Raw genomic sequence first — 26827 nt, forward strand, 5'->3', positions numbered from 1 at the left:
CATCCCCTGGACTACATTTGTTCCTGGTGGAACTGATATTCAGGTGCTCACTATCTATCTCCTGACCTCAAACTCACTCAGTCGGATTTAGTTTAAAATTACATTAGATTAAGCCAACATTTCATCAAGGGAGCAGCCCACAGAGTATCCACCTCCACAGCAGCAGCCAGCATTCTCCAACTTCCAGCCCTTTTTCACATGTGCTGATGATGCCCAGCAGTGCCTGCAGAGCAGGGGAAGGGTCACCATTCCTAGCTATGGGTACATTCTGGTATGAAATGGAATGTACACTATGGGATGTACTCTGGTATGAAAGTATTTATTTTCAAGGAAAATTCAATAACTTTATTAGAGGGTATATATATTATAAGAAAAACTAGTATTTATTCCTTTCTCTAGGTGTGTGTGGACCTGCACAAAGGAGAGCTTTCAGCTGGTAAGAGCAGGTCACAGAGGTGACCTGCTCTCACTGCTGACACAGAGGTCAATAGTGAGAGGAGAAACAGTAAAGAGGGATACTCATACATCTTAAGAAGAGCCATGGTGGTTTTGTTTTGAGGTTTTGTTTTGACTTCAGCTCAGGTTTGCTGGACATATGTGAGTGCTGCCCCCACCACACGAGTACCTGGATGTGAGCACAAAGCATCTGGTTGATCCGAATAAAAGCTGACTTGATGTCTCTACATAATTATTTGTCATCTTTTGAGAAAGTAAACTGTAAATCTCAGCAATGTGGATAACTAAGTCATGTATGCTGCAGCTGAGAAAATAGGTTTCCTTCCTCAAAGTGCTGTTTGTGTGATGGATGGCAGTTGAAAGAAAAGCCAGCTAACAACTTAATCCCATGTCTATTATGTGATGTATTATGAGGCCTGAATGGAGTTTAGTTGGCAGACAACAATGTAGACTTTATCAGCACTGAGAATAGAAGGCCCAAAGGCTTTGAAACTTAAACCAGAATGAGAGGAAGGCTGGATGGAGTGTGGGGAGGGGGTGATCTGTTCCATACTCACGCTTGCCATTTAGATTTAACTTGTTATTGAAAGATCACATTTTCTTTTTAAGTGGAAGTTTCATACCATAGCTGCATGGGGGCTTTCTTACCAAAAGAAGAATGCTGTTATACAAAAACCACTATCTGTGTGGGCTTTTTAATATGCTATATAGTCACTAAATACAGAATAAAAAGCCTTGCATTCTGGTATCAACTCAGGCTTGCTAGAAAACACTGCAGGGTCTGGGAGTCTTTGTCTCACAGCATCTGATATTCCCATGTGAGCCATTAGGCTTTGCAAAGCTGGGTTTTTGCAATCCTTGATGTGGCTGCCCATATCAGTATATTCCCTCCTGTTCTGCCTGTGTCACAGTTTCCTCCAGCAGCTGATGCAGGGGTGACAGCCCTGATGGCAGGATAGCATTGTTTGCCTTCTAATGCACTGGAGGGTTCCCAAGGCAGAGCCTTTCACAGGGAAACCTCAGTTTTAGTAACTTAAAGGACAAATTGAGGAATTTTTCTTGACGGGAGTAGAGGGAAGAAACTGAGCCAAACTGAATTGAGTGAAGATGCTGAGAATCTAAGTGTAGTTGATGGGCTCTGTTCAGCACTGGGGCTTGTCTCTGTCTGTCTGTATCAAACTAAAAACTCCATCTTCAACGTGGAAGGGTTTTTGTTGCTTTCTTGTGTTGGACTAAAATGGTAAGAGAATGTGACAGGAGCAAATCAGCCAGAACTCGGGTGTATCTGCTCGCCTGCCTCCTCTAGGGAGGCACTGATCTACTTTCAACATCAAAAACATGGGTGCTTTTTATTTTGTGAAAATTATCAGAATTTTTCTTTTCACATCTCCCAAGTTTGTCTGTTGGGAGAGAATAGAGAAAGAAGATCCAGCTGGAAAGTAAAAGGGTTCATCCCCCACCCTTCCCAAGCCCACTGGGTCTCTACAGGCAGGTTCTAATTTTTAGACTGTTTTTCAGTAATTCACTGTTTTCAAAGCTGCAGTAACTCTTCTAGCATCCTTGGGTCCTTCTCCCTATCACATGGGCCCTGTCTTACTGTTCCCACTAAGACACATCAGTGAGCTCACAAAAGAATCTGATCTTAGTAACATGTACTCTATTCCTCTGTTTTTATCCAACTTTTATTTAACTTATTTTTTGCTTTGCCTCTTTTTAGAACATTAAGCTACATTCTTACATTAATTAGATAATATAGAAAATAAGGAAATACAAGCTTAAATAGAAGGCTTGCAGCCCAACTTTGACAACTTTAAATGTTTCTGAGATTTCGTGCTCTACTATTGCTCAAGTGCTGAGTGTTATGCAGTGTTTCCCTTTGTGTCAGATGGTTCAGGATATCCCAAATAATATGGGTAGATCCAGATGCTTATTTTGACAAGCAGAGGCAGAAAATGTGAAGGTCACCAGGTGAATGCCCCAACCTGCTGGCTCACATCTGGGCATGAAGCATGAAGCACATGTGAAATGCAGCCTGTTTGATGGGAGAGGTTTGGTTGAGCTCATCAATCTTAGGATTCACAGTTATTAGTGAAATTTAAGTCAGTGTATTTATGCAGCTTGCCCTTAAGAGCTTTGGATGAAAAGAAATTGCTGAAAGGCAATGTTTAAATGGTTTAAGAATGAAAAATTCATCTTGCATTCTGGTATCTTTGATCAGGAAGAGCCAAGAACAGTCTGAAAATGTTGTTCTCTCCCACGTATGGATATTGTTTGGGAAATGTGTACACTAACTGTAGGGAGGAAGCAATTTAGCACTTTCAGGAGGAAAAAAGAGGTCCTGAGGATAAAGAATCTCATAAAATAGTAATCAACTATGAAAATTGATAGTTGCCAAATCAAGAGACTGCTGAGTGTAGGGCATCATTTTCCTTGGTCCTTGCACTCAAGAAAACATCAGCATAAATCAGAATATTGTATTCTTTGAAAACAATTTTTAAAAAGCCGTTTGATCCTCAGCCCAATTATAAGGGTCCAATAGGACAAATTTTCCAGTAAGAGAGATGTTACAAACATGGATATTTCATTAATGTGGCTTTTCAGCAGAAAACATAAAATGCTGCAAGCTCCTTTCAAATCATAAATGGAAAGAGTAAAACATCTCAAGTAAATGATTAATCTGTTAATTATTGCTACACCCTGGAGTATAGAGCTCCTACAGCAGCAATGGATGTCTTTGGGCCTTGGTGCCACCATCTGTGCTCATCGTGTGCTTTATCACCTGAGCTGTTTTATGGTAATGAATCGGTCTGCTCACCAGTGAGGTGCTGCTCAGTATGCAGCAGTAGGCAATCTACCCAATCTCGTGCTTGTTTCAATGCCTCTTTCTTCCTACTTTGCTTAAGATAATGGCATTTTTATATTGCCCTTGGCTGCAGACACAGTAATGGTTAGCAATGATATATATTCACCAAGGGAAAAAGCAAGGGGTAATCCATATATCCCAAAGTCTGGAACTGAAATCTTTGCAAGTTTAATGTGCATACCTGGAATGTATTAATTTGTAGCAAGGACAATAAAAATATATTCTGCAGTTTGCTGTTATCACAAGGCATTTGCATGCAATAATTTACCTGTGCAGTGAATTATGTAAGACAAGGGAGAAGAAATAAAAAGTTTAAAAATAGAAGGAGAGGGAAGATGATAAGAGAGCAGAAATGGAGGTGAAGCACATATTCTTTGTAGGTGAAAACAGTTTCCTTATTAATCACTCTTGAAAAGATACCTTGCTATAATTTTAAGTTAATTTTCATGCAGAGCGTTGATTCAGTGTCTAGGACCTGTGAGCTATATTTGGCAGTATAAATCTATTGTGTTTGCAGCCCTCCAGGTAAAATAGGTGGATTATTCATGTGCAGACTATCAAGGTGTGAGGCAAAAATGTGAGAGTTGAAAGTACAGTCTGTTTGGTGAAGGGGTTCCCTGATTCTGGGGAGCTGATGGCTGTGGCCAGCCTGGGAAGTGCTGACACAGCTGCCCAGATGAGCAGGAAAGCCTAAAGCAAACAATATTAAGGAACTAACAACCCACAATGGTTTTGAGAGCATTAAATAGGTGATGACTGGGATGGGCTCTGTCTCTGAGAGCTGGCAGGTAAGAAGACACTTGGCTTGGAGTGAAATTTCTCTGGTGCCTTTGGCCATGTGAGATCTCAGCCAAGTCAGCTGATTTCAGGATCTGAGAATCAGACCTTCTTGAATATTGTAAATCCTTTTCATCTGCATTTGTAGGAGGCACACTGTCTTTCAGCTGTGACTCTAAATAAATCATGTTTGCCTTCAATGGACCTCACTTACTAAATCATTTCATTCAAAAAATGTTACTAGTAGCATCCTATCCAGTCTGGACACATCCATATTGGACTCTGGCCATGATTTTACAAAACTGTACAACTTTCAGCAGCTACATCATGAATCCCAAAATCTCCTAATCTGATAGAAAAGCTGGCTGCTTCATTGTGAAACACAAATACCATTGGCCATGGTATGAGACATCCTCATATTTCCTTTTATTTTTCCCTCAAGATGAAAGAATCCCACTGGTATCTATCACTGATGTTGCAATATTGCAATTTTTTTAACTAAGTAATTTGTTAAGAAAGAGTTAACGGGTGGTATTAAGCCTTGTTGGTTTGAGCAGTGAAGGAAAGATGATTGAAAATCAATGAACATCTCTGAAATTGTAATATAATTAGTAGTTCTGCCAGTGGAGTATATTAAATAGTTGAGGAGTGCCTTCGTGAACAAGGTAAGTCATGTTTTAAAAACCTCTCAGTGAAAAGAAATAATTGATAAACACTTTATTTGTTCAGAATAAGAGACAGTGAATACACAGTCCACTTCCTGATGGATATTTAATTAAGTACTGAAGATTAAGTTGTTTTTCATAGGCAAGAACTCAATTTCCCTCCTAGATTCAGTGAAGATCTGAACTTTATACTTTAATTTTTAAATATGTGAGTGCCTATATTAGGTTTTAATCCAACTATTAAGTTCAGTTAGTCACTCAATGAAAGCAAGAACAGTCTGAGTACAGAATTGTACTGCAAGATTGCTCCCAGGCATTGGTATATTAGTTTACTCTTTTCTGTTATAGAGTCATAGGATCACAGACTGGTTTAGGATGGAAGGGATCTTAGACACCATCTCATTCCAACCCCCTGCCATGGCCAGGGACACCTTCCTCTAAACCAGGTTGCTCCAAGCCTTATCCAGCCTGGCCTTGAACACTTCCAGGGATGGGGCATCCTCAGCTTCCGATATGCCAGTGCTTGGAAAAGTATTATTTTCTATTTTCTTCCCCCAAAGTCAAGCTGTAGAGAAATCATTCTTGTAGCTTGCACTGACAGCCAGACCAGGTTTATCTCCGTGGCTCTCAGCTCAGAGCCCCTCGTGGCACTGCAGGACAGCAGCAGCTCTGCAGCCCCAGCACAGTCTCAAGCCCCCAATTCCTTGCTTCCCACAGTGCCTCCGGTGATCCGCGTCTACCCCGAAACGCAGGCGCAGGAGCCGGGCGTGTCAGCAAGCCTGAAATGTCACGCTGAAGGCATCCCTAATCCCCGAATTACCTGGCTAAAGAACGGCATTGATATCATGCCAAAACTATCCAAACAACTATCGCTCCTCGGTAAGAACGGAATTTTGATTAATTAAAGTATTGTAGACAGGGATTAAGGAGGATTATTTTGCACTTTAAAGCAGAAGTTCTTGTACTTTGCTAAGCCACAGTTGTTGGAAATCGTGTTATAAAACCCCTGTTCTTTCTTTTTATCTCTTTCTCCTGTGAATTTCCTGGGAAATACACTATTGATTGATGTAAGTGGTAATTGCATTCTGTTCAAAGACAGCCTGCCTGTTTCTTCACTGCCTTGCTTCTTGTGTACAGCACAGTAGAAAAGAAATGCATTAAATTATTTGAAGAGAAATTCATTAAATTATTTGTTCACATCTAAGCCCACACTGGATGCAAGTCAGCTGAGAATCAGTCTCCCACTCGGCCCTATTGAAGGAATCAGGCTTTTAGCTCCTCTAGGTCCCTGTTGGAATGAGGGTGCAACAGGCATGGCAAAACGCAAAAACATTTATTTGCAATTTTCTGTGTAAAAATATTAACCCCATCCTCAACACATGCCCCAGTCTGGCTTTGGTAGATTTTGTGCCCTTTGTGCCCTTCAGCTTGTGTTGGTAGCACTGATATTGCTGCATGACATATACAATATCTCAACATGTTCCAAAGGTTTTTGCCATTGGTCCCACTGCAGGAGGCAAAATGGTAGGAGGAACTACAGAGACCCCTTTAAACCAAAAATTTTTGGTGATCTGATTGAAAACAGTTGGCGAAACTGAAATTAATTTTTCACCACTAGAGCCAAAGCACTTTTCTAACAAAAAGAAGAAATAAATGAAATGTAATTTACAGTTTGACTTGAGATCGTTCTTTGTTCTTTTCTGGTGTAGAGCATGTATGTGCTGATGGAAAGGAGCAAGACACCAGCTCCCATGAGAATCCCCAAAAACCTCCAGTCAAATGGGGGAGACACAGTGGGGTGGAACCCTCACTGTCTGTGGCGATGGAAGACAATTAAGGCAGGGACAGCAATTAGCAGCAGTGAGGAGCACTGTTTATGAGTGTCTCTCTTACAGCAAACGGAAGTGAACTTCATATCAGCAGTGTTCGCTATGAGGACACCGGTGCCTACACCTGCATTGCCAAAAATGAGGTGGGAGTGGACGAGGACATATCTTCCCTTTTCATCGAAGATTCAGCAAGAAAGACCCGTAAGCTCAATTTTCCGTGCACTTCTTTCTTTAAATAGTGTTGGAATGTGATGGCACACATGTAATTTAATTTAATGTCATTTAGTTCAGGCTATTGCATGCAGTAGGTTGGATCTTACATAATGACAGTTCTGAATGCACTTTGATCAGAGGATTGGACACTTTTTGGGGTAGAAATCATGCAGAGAAGGTAAAATCTTGTCCAGGAAGATGGTGTCTTTCATGTGCCAGAAGTATGCTGGGTGTGATGGGTAACAGCTTTATTGGAGTAACAAATTGGCAATAGTTGCAGGTATCAGGGAATCCAAAATGTAATATTTTGTCACATTCTATTGATTTCTATTGAAATCTCATTGATTTCTGTGTAAGGCTTCTTTTGAAGCCAGTTACCAGTCAAAATTCTTGAATATTTAGATGTCTGAAAAATGTTGTGATTAAATTATTTATTTTACCTGTTTTTACATCACTGACTGGCAAAATAGGTTTCCCTCAGCATGAAATTATCTTCCTCAAAGACAAATACCCTCCCAGCTACTCTTCCCACATCTCCCATAGGAGTGCAGCAGTGTTATCTCGACTACACTGACCCCAAAACAGAATTGCTGAAGGAGGTGATCAGTTGTCCCACTAGAAAAGCTCCCAGAGGCCTGATCTTTCCCAGTTCTGCCTTCTTAACTGCCTGGGAGATTACCTGGGTTTATGGTGATACTAAAAGTCTAGGTGCAAATGGGATTTTTACTGCTTTTCTGGCTGCTAATATAGAGCGAGAATTGAAACGACGTTACCCATAAATATGGGCTTTCAAGGAAAATCTTTGGAAAAGATATCCTGTTCCTCATTAACTAGATATATGTACTCTTGTTAATATTGGTCATTTTCCCTTGAATACTTGAGCAAGGGAAATTACAGTATGTTGAGAAATAATTGGATCTATCTGGAACAGAAATTCAAATGCAGATGCACTTTCAAAGCGTATGTGAGTCCTGAAAGAATGCAGTTGCATGAAGTTCCAAGGGACAACGCAGCCAAGGGTGCACTGCTGTAGCTGCCAGTCTCAGCCTTCTTCTGAAAGATGCTGGTGGACCTGGCAGTGCTGGGTTAATGGTTGAACTTGATGATCTTAGAGGTTTTATCCAACCTTAATGATTCTGTAATTCCATGTTGTGTTTCCTCACTGAACCTGCACAGAAAAGCACAGGCTGTCCCATACCTGCAGCTGCATCTGAAGGTAACAGCTCCTCTTTAGTAGGTCATTGATCTCTGCACAGCTGCCTTCATTTCAGGAAGGATTTTTACCATGTCAAAGTCTCTTAATTGTCTCTAGAAAGAGCAAATGTGTTTAGAACTCTCTGTTTTTCCTGGTATTTTATGTGAATGAATGTTACAAAATTTTCACCAATTAAACAGTTCATGTAAACATGAGTATTTATTTAGTTACTTGATACAATGAAAGTTTTGACATTGTTTTGTTGTTTTTTTTTTTCTTTTCCTGATTATTTTCTGGCTTTCCCAATATTCTGATGCTGCAGTTGCAAACATACTGTGGCGAGAGGAAGGTACTGCAGTAAAGTTCTTTTGTCGTAGTGATAATGTGCTTGTCTGCTTTAATAATTCCATGATGGGCCATTCTCCACTGACTTGCCACTAACCCTATCAACTTTCACAGTCACCAGATTAAGTACAGACCAGACTTTTAAAAGCTAAATTATTCAAATAAGAGATGTCACTCTTGTACCTATAAGTTCTTGCATTTTCCCACTATGAAATAATAGATGACCATAAAATATATAAAAATATGAATTTTATATATACTGCCAGAAATGTGAGTAGCCTGAGATTTTCAAGCTGCATTAGCAATCACACAAGCATCAGAAGTGCTCCCAAATTACCATAATTGAACAAGTAAGGCATAAATTCAATATACTGCATTTTTAAGCAAGCAATTCAAGCTCTTCCTTTTCAGTAGCATGTATTGATGTTTTCTAGGTGAGCAACAGAAATTGTGGTCTTGACTGTTAGGCAAAACAAAAATCCAAACCACAACAGGTTTTCTTCCCTCTATCCTTTGAATCAATGCAGGGTAAAGGTTGCCCCATTTCTCCTTGTTTTAATTGGCAGTTAAGAGCTCTAGTTTGATCAAACTTACAGTGTGCCCTTCACAAGGTCAACAACTGTGCATCTTGGAAGCCAAAGTAAAAACAAAAACCCATCCTGAGCAGCTAATTGACTCAAAGATATCATGGAGACCCTCAAAATCACCTCATTTTTTACAAGCTTCTGCTGTCATAATTTCCAGAATACCCAGTGAGAAGCATCATGCCCAAGGAGCTCTCACACAGGTTGTCCATCTGACTCTGTAGGTGTGGAGCCCAGGTGTGCAGAGGGGACCCTGTGACCGTGGGCTCCTGGAGGGCTGTGAGCAGGACAACTCACTGCCTGGAGGGAGTTCTGAGGTTGAAGTGCAGATGAAAACCAATTCTTACATCTGCTGCTGAGACCTTGGTGTCCTTCAGGCTGTGTGGGAAAGGTTGCTGTGCAGTGACAAACTGCTCTCAGCCATGTCCCCCTGCCCCCTGCCAACACCCAGACTCCCTCACCCTGCTCCTCCAAGAAGGGTTCAGTCTCACTCTGCTCTTGGAGGGTGCAAAGCCCCTTTGTAAGCAGAGCCTCCAGGTACTCCAAAACAGTAGCTGTGCTTCCAGCCCTCAGCAGGAAGCTTTCTGGGTAGCTTGAGCTTGGCACAAAGGATTTTGGGGCAGAAGGAGGGTGCCAGGGCGTGGTGGCCAGAGCAGCCTGGGCCAGGTGTGCAAACACCTGGTGCACACTGTCAGTGCCCTGTTGGCCACAGACTCACAGAGCAAATACACCAGTTTATTTCCAGAGTCCCTCCAACCCCAGGCAAATGCAGCTCAGTGGAGGTCAGAGAGGTGGCACAGTCACCTGGGAGAGCTCCCCAGCATTTCTTTCTGAACACCCACCTGCAGGTTCCTGGGGCAGGGCTGTGAGGAGTCTTCACTGCTGACATTCCTGTAAATGGCATTAAGGGCACTAAGAATTGCTATTTGCCTTCTGCTTGGAAATGAAGTTTCTGATGCATCTCATCAGTCCAGCACCACCTGCACAATGCTCCGTGGCTGTTTGTATAGTGTCCCTTATGCTCCTTTTTAAAGAAAGCAGCTGGATAATCCTACCAGATGTAGAAGTAGAGGGATATTTAAAGAACAGCTGAGAAGTTGGTTGCAGAAAGTCTTATTATAATTTTGCTAAATAAATGGACTTACTGCTTATCAACCTTGCACATTTTAAATGAAAGTATGAGCAATATTGAGGCAAAACATGGCCAGTAAAGCAGATCTGCTATTGATGTTCCTAAAGAATTCAGTATCTGTAAAGCAGGTTTATTACCTTGCTTCTGTTGTTCTGTAGTATTTGATGGGCACATTCATTCCAGGATATACTTCAGGATGTGAAATCTTGGCACAGAGAAAGCTAAAATAATGGTAATTTTTGTTTTACATTTTAATATATTCTTTCAATTCCTTACTGTGTGCAAGTAGCAATATTAACAAATGCATTGGTAGATTTGAGCTCCTTTAAAGTGGTCACTACCTCATCCCCACAACATCTGGAATAATTAAAACCTCGGGAAAATGCCTAAACAAAATATGATGTAGAACAAACTTTTGCTGCAAGTCAAACTTTTAACGCAAGTATTTGGTCATTTTAAAAGTCAGTCTGTCAATTTGTTCTCAAAACCTTTCAGACCATGCACAAGCAACTCCTCAAGAAATGAATGCACATAGGGCACCCAGCCAGTTAAACCTGGGGCTGGAAACACATGCAGTATTTACTCAGTGAACAAATAGTTTTTAATTTTGTCCAGAGAAAACCATGAGTAGCCCAAATATAAAGCAGACTTTTTTTCATGACAGTGTTCATTTCTGTAGGGAGCATTGCTTACTTAATACCTGGAGAAAAGGAGAATTTTGTGCCAGCAGCCAATCAGCAAGTTATGTCAGTGTATGCACTTAAAAAGCTGAAAGCCTTTTCATTACCAAATGTAAGTTCTAAAATATTTCCAGGTATTTAGATTAAGTTGAGGAAAACTATTTAAGTATAAGAGGAGAGTATTCCATAGTGAAAAATTTGCCCTTTGATCTCAAAGGAGGGATGTATAAATGTACACTGAGGGAGACACTGTATTTCTCAAATAAGCGCTTGTTGATATCAGGTGTCCTCCCAAGATTTTTTTGTTAGAGCCAACTTCATCTGGAGTGGATCAAATGAGAACTGTTATGTTTAGGAAACCCTCCCCACTCTTAATTTTGGGGTTTTTTTTGTATTAGGGATATTTTGCTATACGGGTGAAGTATTTTGCCTTTCATAATGCCTTTATGTTTTGAACTAGTTGTGTCATCTAACTTGAAACATCCTCAACTCAAAAGGAAAAAAAAATTTTAAGAACTCCTCATCAGTCCCCCAGTTCCCAATTTGGTACCTACCTCACTACTATAAAAAACACAAAATACTTAATTGCCCACCTCTGTAGTGAAATAATTCCCAATTCCCTGCACTAAGGAGTTACATGAGTATAATCAAAAATTGAGTCTGTTCTACTGATGTCCATGAGATTGTTTAGGATGTACCCAACCAAGATTAGGCAAATGTTTCATAAGCCAGAATAAAACACCTAGTTTGTCTGGTAAAATCCTGCTTGGTCTAAATATCAATATGAAGATCAATCTCTGGGGGAAAAAAGTGCTTTAATTTTAACTGACAAACTTTTTAAAAAAACAGTAACTGAATGCTCTCAGGAATTTGTAGTATATTTTAACCAGTCTGCGGAAAAACTTGGATTTATTTTACTGTAAAATAAGTAGCAGAACTTGCCAAGTCTCTGACTCTAAACCTGTTGGGGTAAAATTTTTAATCAAAGTATTTTTGTGGGTAATTAAGGTCTTTTAAATACACCCTCATTGTAATAGGATCATCAGACAAAATCACACTACTCTTGTGCATGAAAATAATAATAAGCATCTTCACAGTAATCATAATTGATTGCCTGCCTGTTTCCACTTGTTAGGATTAAAATCCTTTACCCATGAAATGTCGGCACTCATTCCAGGCCAGGGTCAAATTCTGCCCTCTGATGTGTTCATCAAATCCCACTAAGCAGCTGGGAGTTGTGTGGATGCTGGGAGCGCAGGTTTTGGTCCAAAGTGCCTGAATGAAATGTATTACCAGTATACCTGGGGAGAAAACAACCCTTAGTCCATGAAATAACTCTCAATGGAGAGTTTTTCCTACATGCATGATCCTGCCCTGTGCAATCACATTTGAGGATCACTGCTCTTGTACCCACCTGATGCCCTGACTGGGGGATTTCTGTGCTATGGTTCAGAGACTCAACTTGAACCATGTCAGTACAGCAAACACCACATGCTGACACATTGTTCTCTAAAGCTACTTATTTGGCTTCAAAAGAAGGGGGCTTAGCAACAAAAACACCTTCTAGCCTTACTAGATACAATGTGTTTTACAAAACTTTCCAAAAATGCATTTGTCCAAATTATCCATATTTTTACTGTCAAATTTCCTGTGATGATTAAGATCTCAATCCTGCAGACAGTGAGAAACTGTCTCTGTGAGCAGCACTTAGAGCTGCCACCACAGGACCAGCAAAGGGAATTTTTAACACTGAACACTGTTCAGAGCCATAGAATGGGGACTTTATTTCTCCATGGGAAAAATGAAATCAATTAGAAGATACAAATTATAGCATCACCATATTGTTGGCAGATAAAGTACACTATCAACACTGCTAGGGGTGGCAGTGGTCATTGCAAACACTTACTGGTGTTGGTGTGGAAAATTGAATGATTGGATCTTTGAAACTAGAGTGTTTGAAAGGATCCTGAACATTTCTTAAAGATCTTGTCACTGCAATTCCATGTAGCATGACAGAAATGATAAAACATAATCTTCTAATGGCAAAGCAATGACAATCAGCCAGTTTTCCAAATCTCCTGGAATGCCCTGGTTGGATAAATGAGTGCTAATGCAATGCTGAACTACTCCACATTTGTGAATTACAGTTTGCAAGATTTCAAAAATGTATTTATTTTGGTGGCTGTAGTTAGTTCTTTCAGATAGTTTAAGAAAATAGAGAATTCTATATATTTTCATTCATGGTGCAAATGCTAAACACTTCCATTTAACATCACAGTTACCAGCAGTCAGGTTGCCTGTAACAGGATGACCTTCACTTTAATTTTAACTAAAGCTTGTCTTTCAGTTCTCAAATTATTATGAAGCTGTTTTTAATGAAATAATAGGAAAAAAACCAAATTCATAAGCTGAGGGGGATAGCAGTGCAACAGAGAGGCTTCTTGGGATCAAATCCTGTTTTGGTACCTGGTTACAAGACCCAGCCATAATTATTTGGGTACTACCACCGCCACCAAGGCAATGCATTTTTGAATGTGTTTGTACCTCTTCACTCCTTGAAGCCCTTGTTGTGACATTAAATTTGATTTTGTGAATGCTCCAACTGCATCCAAATGACCAACGTTTATGTAAGGCAGATTTTGTTTGTTGGGAGAGGAGGACAAGCTCTTTAAAAAAGTCCTAACATCTATGGATACATAACAAAAAAAAATCCTTCTTCTTTATCCCCCTTTAAGGCCTGAGTGTTGGGAATATGTTCTATGTCTTTTCTGATGACGGGATCACAGTCCTTCAGCCAAACGAATGTGAAATCCGGAGACATATCAGGCCTGAAGAGAGGATTTTCACAAGTTATGTAAGTCCTGAACCCAGCAGCTACAGCTGGCAGCTGGGAAACTTTCTCTTAATCTCTTCAAAGGTTGTTATTGCTAAAGGTCCTGTTTGCCACAGGGATGTTGGAGCTTGGTGGGCTTCATGCAGCATCCCTGAGGTATAGCATCTTCTCTTGAAAATCAGGGGATCCACCTAAGTTCTAAGGCTGACACGGAGGATTTACTGCAGAGAATTTGGCTAGTTATCACAAAAGCAAAGATTTTCATTTGTCCTTTTGATCTGTTTACTTATCCATGCCCCAAATTTGTAACTGGACTTTAGGGAATGTACAGAAGTCAATAGCAGAGAGATGTGCACATCATTCACTGGTGCTCCTTTTATTGATGGCTCCATAGGCAAAGTGAGCTACCATGGGCCACTTTCTGCTCTTTGGAAGTGGTTTGCCATGTTAAACTGCAGCAGGGACGCAAATAAGAATGCCCAGAAAATGGTTGTGCCATGAAGATCCTCTGCATCTTCTACACTGAGAAAGAGCTGCACTGTCTGTGTTTGCTGTTGGCACTTTTCTGTCTGCACTGAATTTACCTAACCCTTGCTTTAGGAGTTACAAGGAAAATTTTTTCAGGTGTCAGAAATGTCAAGCACTGGCTTGTAGGCAGTGGAGCTCAACATGGCCAGTGGGATAACACGTTCCTGGAGGCTCTGTGAGGTCAGTGTTCTCAGTGACCTGTTATGTACTCCTGCACAGGAACATACAGCAGGCATATCCTCATGAAACTGTCAGTTCTTAAAAAAAAACACAGGTGCTGAAATACATCCAGAAATGCTTTTTTAGTTACTCCTTTACTTACTTTCTAATTTTTAAAAGGGGAAGTTGAAAATGTGGCTAAAGAATGTGACTCTTCTGAAAGAAAGGGCTCAGCATTGGTTTCAATTTTGGAAGGAATCAAAGGCTAGAATTGCTGTCATGAGCCCTGCAGGCTGGGTCCAGCTCTGCTTCTTATGAGTGTGTACGAAGTATTTTCTAAATCTCAATAAATTTGTACTTGATACTGAGGTTTTTTCCCCACTAGATTTTAATATACCTTAGAAGAACTCCAGACTGATGCTTACCCCAAGGCTAGTCCTTACCATGGACTTAATGCTATTAAGCCACACCTAAGCTTTACTAAGACAGAAATCCTGTGTTTCTTTTCTAAAGAACTGTAAATAATGAAGAGGTGGTCCTGGAGAAACAGATCAAAAAGAACAAAACAGAGAGGGCAGTTAAGGAAATAATGTCAGCACATTGAGGGAGTTTTAACATCACTTGGCTGCTCTTCAGAGCACCTATGAGGGATTCCTACAGATCTCCAAGGACCCTTCCCTTTGTCTGGGGACAACTGACATTTTTTCCACCCTTTTCCCTTTTACTGTCTTGAGTGTTTGCTATATAGACAGTGACACCAGCCCAACTCTAGGAGTGGATCTACAAAAAAGATTGCTTGATTTGCTCATAGAGGGCCCAGAAGCAGGTGGGGCAGCTGCAGCTGAGCCCTGTAGCAGAAAGACTGGTAACTTTTCCCTGCTCCCCTTGGCTTGTGTGGATGCTGTGTTGTGAGAGCTGAGGATGAGGAGGGCAGCAGAAAATGCAGCCAAATTATTGAGTCTTTTGTCTTCAACCCTTACTCATGGTCTCCACCAAGGCACTCAGCCAGCAGAGCAGTGTTGCTTAGATGTGACAGCTTTCTATCCATAATTATTGCACATGGTGTAGGTCCCTTCCAACTCAGGATATTCTATTCTATTCTATTCTATTCTATTCTATTCTATTCTATTCTATTCTATTCTATTCTATTCTATTTCTGTTTCTATTTCTATTCTATTCCTCCAGTACAGGCACAATGCTGACATTGTTTTTTGTTGTACCTCCTCTTTCCCTGAACAAGGTCTGATTCAGTTCCAATCACATTTCCCTTAGGTAGTTTGGGCCATTATTTAATTTTACCCAACATAAGGTCTAAAATCAACAGTTGTGCTCACTGAAATTTATGTGTCTTCATTCTCATTTTACCCATTTCCTTCCCACAGCCTGGTCCCACACAAATGCTCTTTCAAATAAGGCATTTTGACACAAGGAAGAGCAATGAGGAGTGATGCAGAGAGTTATTGGTGAGACCAAAAGTGACTCTTCAAACTCTTGTGCAGAAAATGAAGACTTTAAGAAAAATATAAAGCAGTGACTCAATTAATGTAAATCACTGTTTTTTCAAAGCACAGAGTGATAGTTCTGTTGCTAATAAATGCTGACAGCACTGCAAGTCTTGATGAACCACAGCGTGCTGCAAAAGATCAATCCATGGACTCTGGTTATTTAGATTCAATACAAGTTTGCAGGAGGTCCAGTTGTTTAATGTCATTCCACAGAGCCAGACTGAAGTGTGGTATCTGATAAATTAATTATTTCATATTTTCCAGGAAAGAAAGGGGAGAAATATCATCCTAATGGAATCCCCAGGGATTTTTTCCTGCAGTTTACAAGGCTAAGCTTCTTGCTGCTTCAGGCCCTGAACTTGTAAAAATTAAACCTTTTCTTTTTTTAACCCCTCAGGAGGAGATCTGTCCTAGAGTGGAAGGTGAAGACACTCAGTCCTGCCTCTGGGCTTCAGCAGTCAATGTCAGAGACAAGTACATTTATGTGACACAGCCAAAGCAGAACAGAGTAATGATAATTGATATCCAGACTCAAAAAGCCATACAGGTACTTACAAGTGAACACGTTATTCACTGATGCAAAAGACTTGATACAGCACAAAAAAATCAGATCTTTGCCCAGTGGATCTGCTGGGCAAAGATCTGCTGCTCAATAAAGAGCTGGGTCTATGTTGCTTTCACCAGTGGCATCACATGGAGGTCACTGTTCTGTGACCTCACTGGCAGGAATAAACTCCTCTGTGGGCTGGAGATCACAGTCTCAGGGCTGCCTCTGCAGCCAAGCTTACAGTGAGACTGGTAAAATAACACTGGGATGAATTCCTGGCTGAGCTGCCTGACCTGGGTTATAAGCAGTTTGGAAAGAATTCTTATAAATGGAAAGAGCTGGTGTGGGTACAATTCAGGCAGAAATTGGCCCTTGCTCTACTGGCTCTAAGTAACAGCATTAGATGGAGTGATGTCAACCCAGAAAATGGCACCAAACAGCCAAATTTTTCAACTGCTGCTGATCCCCCACTTGATTTGAAGGCAGAGCTACACAGGGAACATAACAGTGGTGCATGAGAATGCCTGCAGTGAACTGATGTAATATTTGTCATGTTCATTAGAGTCACTGTGTAAATAACTCTCTCTGGGTTTTTTTAAGTCCTTGGATGTGGACCCATTACCAACCAAATTACATTATGACAAGTCCCACGACCAAGTGTGGGTGCTCAGCTGGGGGAACATGAGGAAATCATCACCCACACTGCAGGTAAGTCCTTACACTTTGGAGCCTTTGCTCTTCCTTGTGGCTGGTAGGTTGCAGGTAATTAGCCACATTTAATGGTCTGGATATAAAGCTGCTGTTTCATTTGCATATCCAGTGTATTTTATTCATCCCTCCTCTGTCCATCCTCACATATTTTTCCTGCTGTTTAATTTGTTTTTGAGCAATGACTGTGCCACTGGCTGACAGCAGGGCTGCTTTGTGCCAAGGTCTGTTTTGTTTTAAGAGTGGTGACAGAGCCGAGTGCCAAAAAGTTACACAGCAAGGGCTGGCAGCTGGCTGGGAGCAGGACAAGACTGTTGTGCTCTGCAACACTGGTGAGGCACCTTGAATCCTGGGTTCATTTTTGGGCTCTCACTACAAGACAAACACTGAGGTGCTGGGATGTGTCCAGAGAAGGGCAACAGAGCTGGGGAAGGGTCTGGAGCACAAGGCTGACAAGGAGCAGCTGAGGGAGGTCAGGGGCGACCTTATCAGTCTCTACAATTCCCTGACGGGAGGTTGAAGCCAGATAAAAGTCAGTCTCTTCTCCCATGTAAGTGATAGGACAAGAGGAAATGGCTTAAAGTTATGCCAGGGGAGGTTGAGGCTGGTATTAATAAAAATTTCTTCACTGACAATTTTGTCAAGCTCTGGAACAGGATGCCAAGGGCAATGGTGGAGTCCCTGGAAGGATTGAAAAGACTTGTAGATGTGGCACCTGGGGACACAGTTCAGTGCTGGGCTTGGCAGTGCTGGGGAAGTAGTTGGACTCGATGACCTTAGAAGGCTTTTCCATCCCTAACAATTCTGTGATTCTGTGAGTCTCTCACAGTAAAATGCAAGAAGGGGCTCTCTAGGTCATGAAGAAAAAAACCGAACTAAGAGAAGTAAAACCTCGAAGACAAGTTGTGTTATTGGGTGCCAGTGATATCCGTGGAACTCCTCCATGCTCAGCACCACCAGACCCACAGTGACATTGGGACACAGCACTGCACGTGTGTTTGGACAGCCAAATTAGCTTCCACTCTGGGTCACCTTGGCAGATTTACTCTTCTGTTGACAGTACAGAGAACATGGAGAATTGCCATCTAGTGGGGCATTTTTCTGCTCCTGTATGTTGTATGACACAGTTGACACCAGTTGATGGATCTGATTTGATCCATCCAGACATCCCATTCTCTGGTGGGTGTTTTCTGGCACTTGCTGCCCAGCCTTTCTGGAAAGTGGTGTCACGTGAATACTCCTTCTGCCAGAAGTGTTTGCTGCTAAGTCTACATTAAAACATTCCCCAGCAGGCAGAGAAGGGGGGCTGTGCTTTTTGACCTAAAAACCAACAAATTGGAGTCTACATTAATTGTCGGGCTACCCAAGGCTTTTGCTGGAGATACTATCCCGTGAAGATGGAATGGGCCATCCCCACCATCCACATGCTCCATCTAGTGCTGACTGTCAATAATAAAGACTCGACCAGCTACTCATCACAGGCAATTTCAGGAAAAGATGCCAAAACCAAAATGGAGGCATATAAGGGAAGGTTTCCAGGGCAGCATCACCAGGTTGTCTCACCTGGGGATGTGAGTTTCCTGTACAGGGTATAAGGAGACAAAACGGGCTCTTTTTACCCTTTCTGACTTAATTTCTTCCATCCAGCTGTGAGAAGTTTCTGTAATTAAAGAAGAGATGGCACAAGCATGTCATTATTAGGGAGAACACACCATCTGCACAGTTGGAAACTTGTTAGAAGGTTCCAGGTCTCAGATAGTCCTTTCTGTTACCTTTATGATGTGCAGTTACACACATAGAGAAGAGATTAGCATCATCAGCAGCAGATCCTTTCTTTTTTCTGACCTTCTTTCCCAAAAGGTGGGCAGTGACTAATAGGGCAAAGTTCCTTCTTAAAACCTGCAGTCTTCTGTTGCAGGCATGCAATAAAATACCTTCTTTTAATGAAGATGCTGCTGCAGAGGTTGATCTAAATTTCCATTCCTCTGGAAGTCAGGGATTTATCAAACTGCCTGTGCAATCAGCTAAGGGGATGCTGTTGTTTGGCCATTACTGGCTTGTTGGAAGCAAATGTCTGGCCTCCTGAAAGCACTATGCTACGGTGGGCATCCTTCTTGAGCAATCTAATTGGAAGAAATCTAAATGGCATGACCAGAACAGCTGTCTGAAATAAACCTTTTAGGGATTTAGCATGTCTTTCATGAGTTATGTAGCTATAAATTCAAAGCAACAACTGCTGCAGATTAGAGCAGCAGAAGGTCCTAATGAATGGACTAAAGTCATCTTAAATCCAGCAAACAATTTGAGTGTTTAACATTTTAATTTTTGAAAACTTTTCCCTTCTGGAGCTGTGGTGGAGCTGAGTTCCCCTGTCTATGGAGATCTGTGCTGTGCTGGAGGACAGGACCAGGGGACAGCCAAAGGGCACTTGTCACTCCTCCCTGGACTTTATATCAATGGATGGACAGTTTTTCTCCTTCAAAGTGATAATTAACTGCTGTGAGTTAGTGTTTGATCCTTCAGGGTGGTAAATTATCACTGTGCGTTAAAGTGAGATTAATAAATATGACCACAAAGTAAATGTTTACTTTAGACAGTGAGGGATCAATTATTATGGTCCTACTGTTGTCATACTGCTCCAGCTCCTGCTTGACTGCTCTTTCTTGAGACGTAAATGACTTATAAAAGTCAAGTTGTGTACTTACCTTACAAATGTTGTGCCTCAAATACTATTTGCTAGCACACCTTTTCAAGACAACTACAACAGTGTTTTGAAATCATTAATCAGTTGAGTCTACTGCAGCCTGGAAAGAGCCACTCAGTACCGTGCATGTCTCTAATCTGTATTTACCTTTCTGCCTTACTCAGTGCTTATCCTGTGCTCAACCTTGTGTGTATTTATTGTAGGTGATTCCAGAGGCAAGCACTGGAGAGGATCCACATGTTATCCACACACCCTTCGAAGGAGTGGATGATTTTTTTATACCACCTACAAATCTTATTATTAATCATGTTAGGTGAGAAATTATTTTAATGTATAATAATGGTGACCAGGCTGCTCCTTTCTCATAACCTTTAAAGCACTTTACAGATGTGAATGAAAAAATGAATGAGTGAATGAATGAGTGAATGAATAAATGAATTTGTGATGAATCTTAACTACATTTATCCCCATTTTCACACATGAAGTAGAGGAATGGTTGAGGAAATTGCCAGTAGTTATTCAGCTAATCAATAAAACAGCAAGAAACAATCCTGGACTTCCTTTAGACCATGCACAGGCATTCAAACCTCACCTTAGTCAGCCATCCCTCCTTGCAGCTTATGGCACACTGCCCTGGCTTCCTTGTGCCAGGTATTTGATGGCCCAAAAATCACCTTCATTGCCACAAAACTGTTACAGATCTGAGCAGAAGTCTGTGTCAGGGATATATTGCTTGAAGTGGTGAAAGAAGTGGTTCTTTCACGTGTTTCCAACTTGTTCAAGTATTGGATCTCTATGTGAGCTTTATGGTTGGAGCAGAAAAATTGTATGCACTGCAGATAAAAAACAAACCTCCATGAACTATCAGTTTTGAATGTTAATGTGATGTAGTGGTTAATGAGGTTGTGTAACTAACATACTAATAACCTGGAGTAATACTGGCTGCTTCCCAGCAGGCACAGGAAGCTTCCCATTAACATTATCAAAATTGATGATAACTGCACAGCAATTTATACTATTATTTCCATGTTATAACAATTGTTTAACCATCTTCTGTTCTCTATATAGTTTAACTAAGTTAAACACTCAAAAAACATGATGTAACTCTTTACAGTCATCTTAGGTTTCCTGCAGGAAACACCAAGAGAGAAGGAGTTACACTTAAATGATTATGTGTTGAATCTGTTCCAAAATAAATAATTTTGCCACTGAAACACAAAATAATGATTCATGCCTCAAGGCTGTCATTTGTAATTTCTCTCTACTTCATATTTCCAGTTTTCTTTCACAATTTCATTATGGCTAATAGTAGTGCTAGGAGGTAGATAGCTCTGCTGAATATTAAAGCCTGAGCTGAAAAGTTGAGAACTGGATTCAAAGACAGGAAGGGGGAACAGTTACACATTTTTGTTTGTTTAATTGCCCTTTTGCTTCAGTGTGATTAGTTGGCTGAAATAATAAATATAGATTACTGCCCATAGTTTTCTGTATGCAAGCTGCAGATGCTGTCCCTGATTCCTGTTGCATTTGTTCAGGGCCAGATCTTTGTCCATTCTCTCTCACCCTCAGCACAGAAAAAAATAATTGCTTGCAGGCTAATGAGACTCATTGAAATGATTTTCTAAATTCTCCACTCAGAAACAATAAATGGCAGTACCAGCCTTTCCCAGGGAGGTGAACATTTAAGCAATTTCTTCCACTAGCCAAATAATGTTTGTATGCAAATACTCCTGCATATGTATTTCAGCTGCCTCTTATTTTAGATGGATATCTAGAAATATATCCATTTTTATTAGTTCCAAGGGTAGACTGTTGTCTATTAAAAACTCTATAAGTGCAAGGTTTGCTTTGAGATTTTTAGATCACAGATTTCATGCAAGGGCTGAGCCTCTTCTGCAACTGTGGGCACATAAAATATATCCTGACCCACTTCTTTAAACGGACATTTATGATAAAAATAATTTCTTAAGTTCTTCAGGCATTTGGCCAAGTATTAAGGAAGTCTTGGAAAAAAAAAAGCTGTAAGGGAAAGCACTTTTTAAAGTGTACTTAAAATTCATTCATCCAGGAGAAATACAAGTGTCATATCCAATTTGCACACACACAGTGCACTACGACTCTGCACTGCAGATACTTTGTGAAGTCTCTAATGGATGTGAGTATAATGGGGAAATGAAAGGCTTAGCCCAGTGATTTTCATGGGATCACACACTACACTGGCTCATTCTTTAGAAGTGAAATCATTGCTGAGTGTCTCATTGACAGATGGATTAAGAATAAAGAAATAAACCTAGTGTTTCAAGCAAAATATGTATTTTCTGCACAGAAGTACATTGTCCTCCACATTTCACAAGGCAGTTTTACATCTTCTGAGAAAGAGATACAACACTAAGCGCTCACTTCATTTCCCTCTGTCTGCATTGAATGGATGAAAAGATAGTCGATGTAAAATTAGTTTTTGTAAGTGAGTATCAGTGAATCCAGTGGAACACAAGCAGGCTGTTTCTAAGGGCACCCTCTCAAATTAAGCAGAAACCTTTCTTGGCTATTCTTGACCTTTTCTTGTCTTCAGCAAAGGTCAGATGTGCTGCAGTACATATCTTTTACAGAACATTTATCCTCTGCTCACTGTTTTTTGCCCTGTCTTGAGACAGAAAATGAAGACCCCTTATCTTCAGGGCACCCTGGTTATGTTCCTCAAGAAATGTTTTACACCTTCCCTGGGCTGGCAGGATGGTTTTTAAGAGTCTGCTCTGCACCACAGCCTTGCCATCTCCTCCAGGGGTTCCCAGGCACCACGGGTACCAAACACACACCACAGCTTTCCTCTGGTGCTGTCAGTTAAGAGATGGGATTAGATATGATCTTCATTCAGTGGTTATAAATTATATTGTACACAGCTATGTTTATTGTATGTAGTTACTCTCTGACCCCAACCTGGCAGCAATGTGCTTTATTTTGAATGCTTTTCTGTTATGGGATTGAATGCTTGTGTATATATTGAATTTCATTACTGTAATCTCAGACAGATTAAACACAAACCTGGTCAGTGTTAGCCTACTGAACACCCAAACCTTGATATCACTTCTATAGAAATTGGTCTTCCCAATAAAAGATTTCAGCTCTCAAAGATTCAAGCAGCTAGGCACATATTCAAATTTCCAGGATGAGGTTGCTAATTTGAACTGATATATATCCCTCCTTCTAGGATGTTTTAGAAGCAATAAAACAAAGATGTTTCTTACAAAAAGAGACAGCATTATTGTGCACACTTCCAAAACCAGCAGAGTAAAAGGTTCCCAATTCTGCTGACTTTTGTCTCTGTTCAAGCATGTCACCATGTCTCCAGAGGTGACTTCAGTGCCTTGTTTTCCCTTTCAGGTTTGGCTTCATTTTTAACCGCTCAAAACACGCGGTTCACAAGATTGACCTGGAGACTGTGACGCACATCAAGACCATCCACCTCAAAGCCTACAGCTGCGTGCCTCAGGCCATGGCCTACACCCACCTGGGTGGCTACTACTTCGTGCAGTGCCGGAGGAGCCGCTCGGCGGCCGCCCCGCCGCAGCTCGTCATCGACAGCGTCACCGACGCCGTCGTGGGCCCCAACGGCCGCGTGTCGGGCACGCCACACGTGTCGCCGGACGGGCGGTACCTGCTCAGCGCGGACCAGGCCCGCGGCACGATCGCAGTCCAGGCCCTCACCGTCCGAGGGGAAATCAAGCTGCTTTATGACTTAAAAACAAGCATACACGTGTCTGATCTGACATTTCAGCCCTCCTTCACTGAAGGCAATCAGTACTATGTATATGCTACTTCACATTTGCAAACAGATGTGCTTTTTGTAGAGCTGTCAACGGGGAGGATGAATGTACTGAAGAATTTAAAGGACCCTATCACGTCCAAAGACTGGCCCTGGAGCAGCTACAACAGAATTATGAAAGACAGTGGATTATTTGGACAGTATCTCATTACACCAGCTAAAGATTCCTTGTTTGTTATAAATGGGAGGCAAAATACATTACGCTGTGAGGTTTCAGGTATAAGGAGGGGTAACACAGTGGTCTGGGTTGGGGAGGTATGAAAGGGTAGTAGCAGTGGAGCCTTCAGCAGGCAAGGACCAGTTGGACCTTTACACTGCAGGAAATGAGCAGTAGCATTGTATATTTTTACACTGGGAAAACAAAAAGACAAAAAAACGCTGTATAGGCTTCATGGTACAACACTGGTCTACTTGCAAGTTTTATAATATAAGGTATGCTCTGCTAATAGGAAGTGGTTTTGAAGGGATATTTTTTATTTGTGGGTATGATTTGTGGTTATGAGAAAAATGCTGGAAAGCGAGTAATATCTCCACTGAGATATCATACAAGCCTCGAAACCTAGTAATTCTGTAGAACAAAACAGATTTTGACTTTCCATACTGAGGAGCTTTTATGTTATGTCCAAGCATTAGTTTTCTTCCCTGTATCCCTTGCCTGTTGGCTGCACTGACTACCCCACCCCAGCACAGGGAGATGGCAGCAGCGAGGACTATTCACCTCTGAATATTCGCCTTTGGATGATGAGGGAAAGTAAACATCAGAGCAGTTTTCAACCCAGAGAAACCTAGGAGAACGATTTAATGAAAACTGATCAGTTTTCTCTGCAGGATGGCTTTGAGAGGATTCGCTGATGTGATTTCAGAAGGAGGCATCACAGAAATAGTAACTGTCAGCTCGCTTGCTTCTGCACTTCATTTTGCTCTTGGTCCTACTGAAGGCAATGGGATGAGTGCCCCCTATTCCAGTGCATATTTGTGTGATTGTATTTGAGAAATTTGCCATGAAATATCCAGGCCATTACCCATCCAGGCCTGCGTAAAAGCTGGAAAATACTGACGGGGGGTCAGAGTTTATGTAAACAATTTTGTTGAGAAGGTGGCATTAGTCTCTTGAGTGTGGTCAGTTCAGGAACAATATGCAAAATCTACTCTTTGGGGGTAGAGAATTAGTTATGGTTATTCCTGCAGGAGACAGCGACAGTTCTAGAAATCATTGGTTTCCCTCATTAAATATTTAGGAGCACTGGAATCACTTGGTTCTTCATAAAATAACAGCTGAAATAACAGAGGTTATTTTTAATAGAAAAGTCACTAATTTTCTAGTCATAGCCTTAATTTGCCTATTTCTTTTCAGAACAACCAGGAAACAATTTTTCTTTGTGTTTTTTTTTTTTCTTTCTGTTTATAGTACACTTGTTTATAGTCAATTATCTTTTAGTTATGAGCAAAGACATTCATGTAAAAGCAGCTGAATTACCCAAGAATGCAACAGCTGGCATTGAGAAATTTCAGTCGAGTTCCCATAAAAACATACAGCCATTTATTTGCACACTTGCAAGATATAAAAAACTTTTATATTTGCATTTTTCTAACTTTCTATATCCATCACCATGAAATAACGAGGGCAAAAGCAGCTGTGGCAGCAGAGCCAGGCAAGAAGTGGTGCCATCCAAGCAGTTGTAACCATCTCTTGGAAAATGGGGTCTTGAAGTGGGTGAAACCTCTCTGCAGGTAAAATATCAGTAGCATTGGATCCACCCATTGGCCTCTGGACAGACCCAGTTTGGTTTGCCAAGGACCTTGCTGCCCAGAGTCTGTAGAAAGCTGCCCTTGAACGCGTGGAGTGATAGGTAGTGGTGTCGTAATTATTTCCCTCCACAGATGCTTTAAATCACCCATTCCACAGCATACACAGAGGGATTTTAAGTAAGAAGGATACAGAATAACACTGGCAATCTTTGCTTTAAATGTTTAGCTTTATGAGAAGAGCAGGATTTTAGCATGGCTGTAGACCTGAGGTATTTTACACCATTTCAGTTCTATAGAGAATATAAAAATCTGTTCTGACAGACGAAGACGGGGAGCTGAATCCTATGAATTCATTTACCATGGAGTCCTTGAAATTGTCCTTCAACATCCATGTGCTGAATCCTACATTTCTTTCACTTATGAGCCATAGGAGTTAGGAGACTCTTCCATCATTGCAACACAGACATGTGAAACAGGTGGGCATAGCCTTCCTTCATCAATGCATGGTGTCCATGATTTTGTATTCATCCCATTAGGAAACATATCCCATGCAAAGAAAGGAGAAGACCAGCTTTGTAAGTACCTTTAAATATGCACAGCTCCTTTCTTGAACAAAGCTGTATCCATACATTGCAGCCATCCTAAATGTGTTTTACCAAGGCCAAACACTGCTCTCGTGTTACCTTTTATGACTTCTTGACTATTTTATTATGCCTATGGTAAGTTTCCCTGTAGAGATGTTCATTGTGTCATAGATCAAGCAAATATTACTTTTTTAAGAATATTAAAAACAAAAAAAACAAACCTGTATATATATGTTCAGGTAAATATTCTTGAGGCTGGTTTATATATAGGCTGTGAAAGATGTGTAACAGACCTCACTTTTTCCTGTTTGTCGCAAAGTATTGGAATAACATTCACTTGAAAAAATCCCACTTGGACCTTCCAAAGATGTTCCCTTTGTTCCCTCTCCAGCCCAACTTCCAGTGATGTGTTTTTCTAAAGTATCCTAATGGTTATATATCATACTTAGAAATTGAAGTATAATTTAGATTGTCCACACTACTTGTGAACAGTTCCAATGACAGTCAAATCTGACATTAAAGTGCTGCACATTTGTTACTCTGATATTTTTTTTTTTACGACACAGAAATTTTGTATATACTCAAAAAAAAATGTTTCAACTCCTATTTGCCTTTCAACTCTATCAAAAAGAGACTACATTTCTTTGTGGGCAGTTTCACTATCCTTTTGGTTCTCCACCAATTCACACTTAATTTCTAGTTACTAAATTATTAATTAATCATGGTGATTAATCAGAATTGATCTAAATTGAATTAATGATCTTTTCATTATCTTATACACTCATATGTCAGTAGGATGTTCTGACACTAGAATCATGGGAAAAATTATCCTTGGTTGCCCACTAAGACTCCAATGTCAAGATCAGATGTATTTGCCATTCATCACTGAGGTTAAACAGCAGTAGGATAGAAATGCTGTTTTGTCTTAGTATTTCCCTCACTATTTCC

At 40.8% G+C, this 26827-nt stretch overlaps 1 protein-coding gene and 1 long non-coding RNA gene across 10 annotated transcripts in view; one reads left to right on the forward strand and one right to left on the reverse strand.

The window, feature by feature from the left end:
- Positions 1-26417, forward strand: part of FSTL4 (follistatin like 4) — a 209476-nt gene extending 183059 nt beyond the window's left edge. For 4 of the 5 annotated variants that reach the window (XM_064387512.1, XM_064387509.1, XM_064387508.1 and 1 more), the window contains 8 exons: positions 5479-5640; positions 6657-6791; positions 8321-8347; positions 13475-13593; positions 16162-16311; positions 16912-17019; positions 19927-20036; positions 23105-26417. In XM_064387512.1, coding sequence (XP_064243582.1) covers positions 5479-5640; positions 6657-6791; positions 8321-8347; positions 13475-13593; positions 16162-16311; positions 16912-17019; positions 19927-20036; positions 23105-23807 — 1514 coding nt within the window. In that variant the 3' untranslated portion in view covers positions 23808-26417. The remainder of the gene's footprint in view (positions 1-5478; positions 5641-6656; positions 6792-8320; positions 8348-13474; positions 13594-16161; positions 16312-16911; positions 17020-19926; positions 20037-23104) is intronic. The other variant, XM_064387511.1, reaches the window with a different exon arrangement.
- On the reverse strand, positions 6747-16933 carry LOC135279931 (uncharacterized). Of its 5 annotated transcripts, XR_010347075.1 has the most exons (7): positions 16320-16933; positions 11891-12040; positions 10197-10280; positions 9908-9978; positions 9770-9818; positions 8088-8111; positions 6747-7971 (listed from the first exon to the last, which is right to left on the reverse strand). It is a non-coding gene; the product is annotated as an uncharacterized LOC135279931 (long non-coding RNA). The 5 variants fall into 5 exon arrangements; XR_010347072.1 differs by lacking the exon at positions 9908-9978 and having other exon boundaries at positions 16320-16925; XR_010347076.1 differs by lacking the exon at positions 6747-7971 and having other exon boundaries at positions 8086-9305; positions 16320-16930.
- Positions 26418-26827: the final 410 nt, after the last annotated feature.

This window comes from Passer domesticus, chromosome 13, assembly GCF_036417665.1.
Source record: "Passer domesticus isolate bPasDom1 chromosome 13, bPasDom1.hap1, whole genome shotgun sequence".
NCBI classification, from domain to species: domain Eukaryota; kingdom Metazoa; phylum Chordata; class Aves; order Passeriformes; family Passeridae; genus Passer; species Passer domesticus.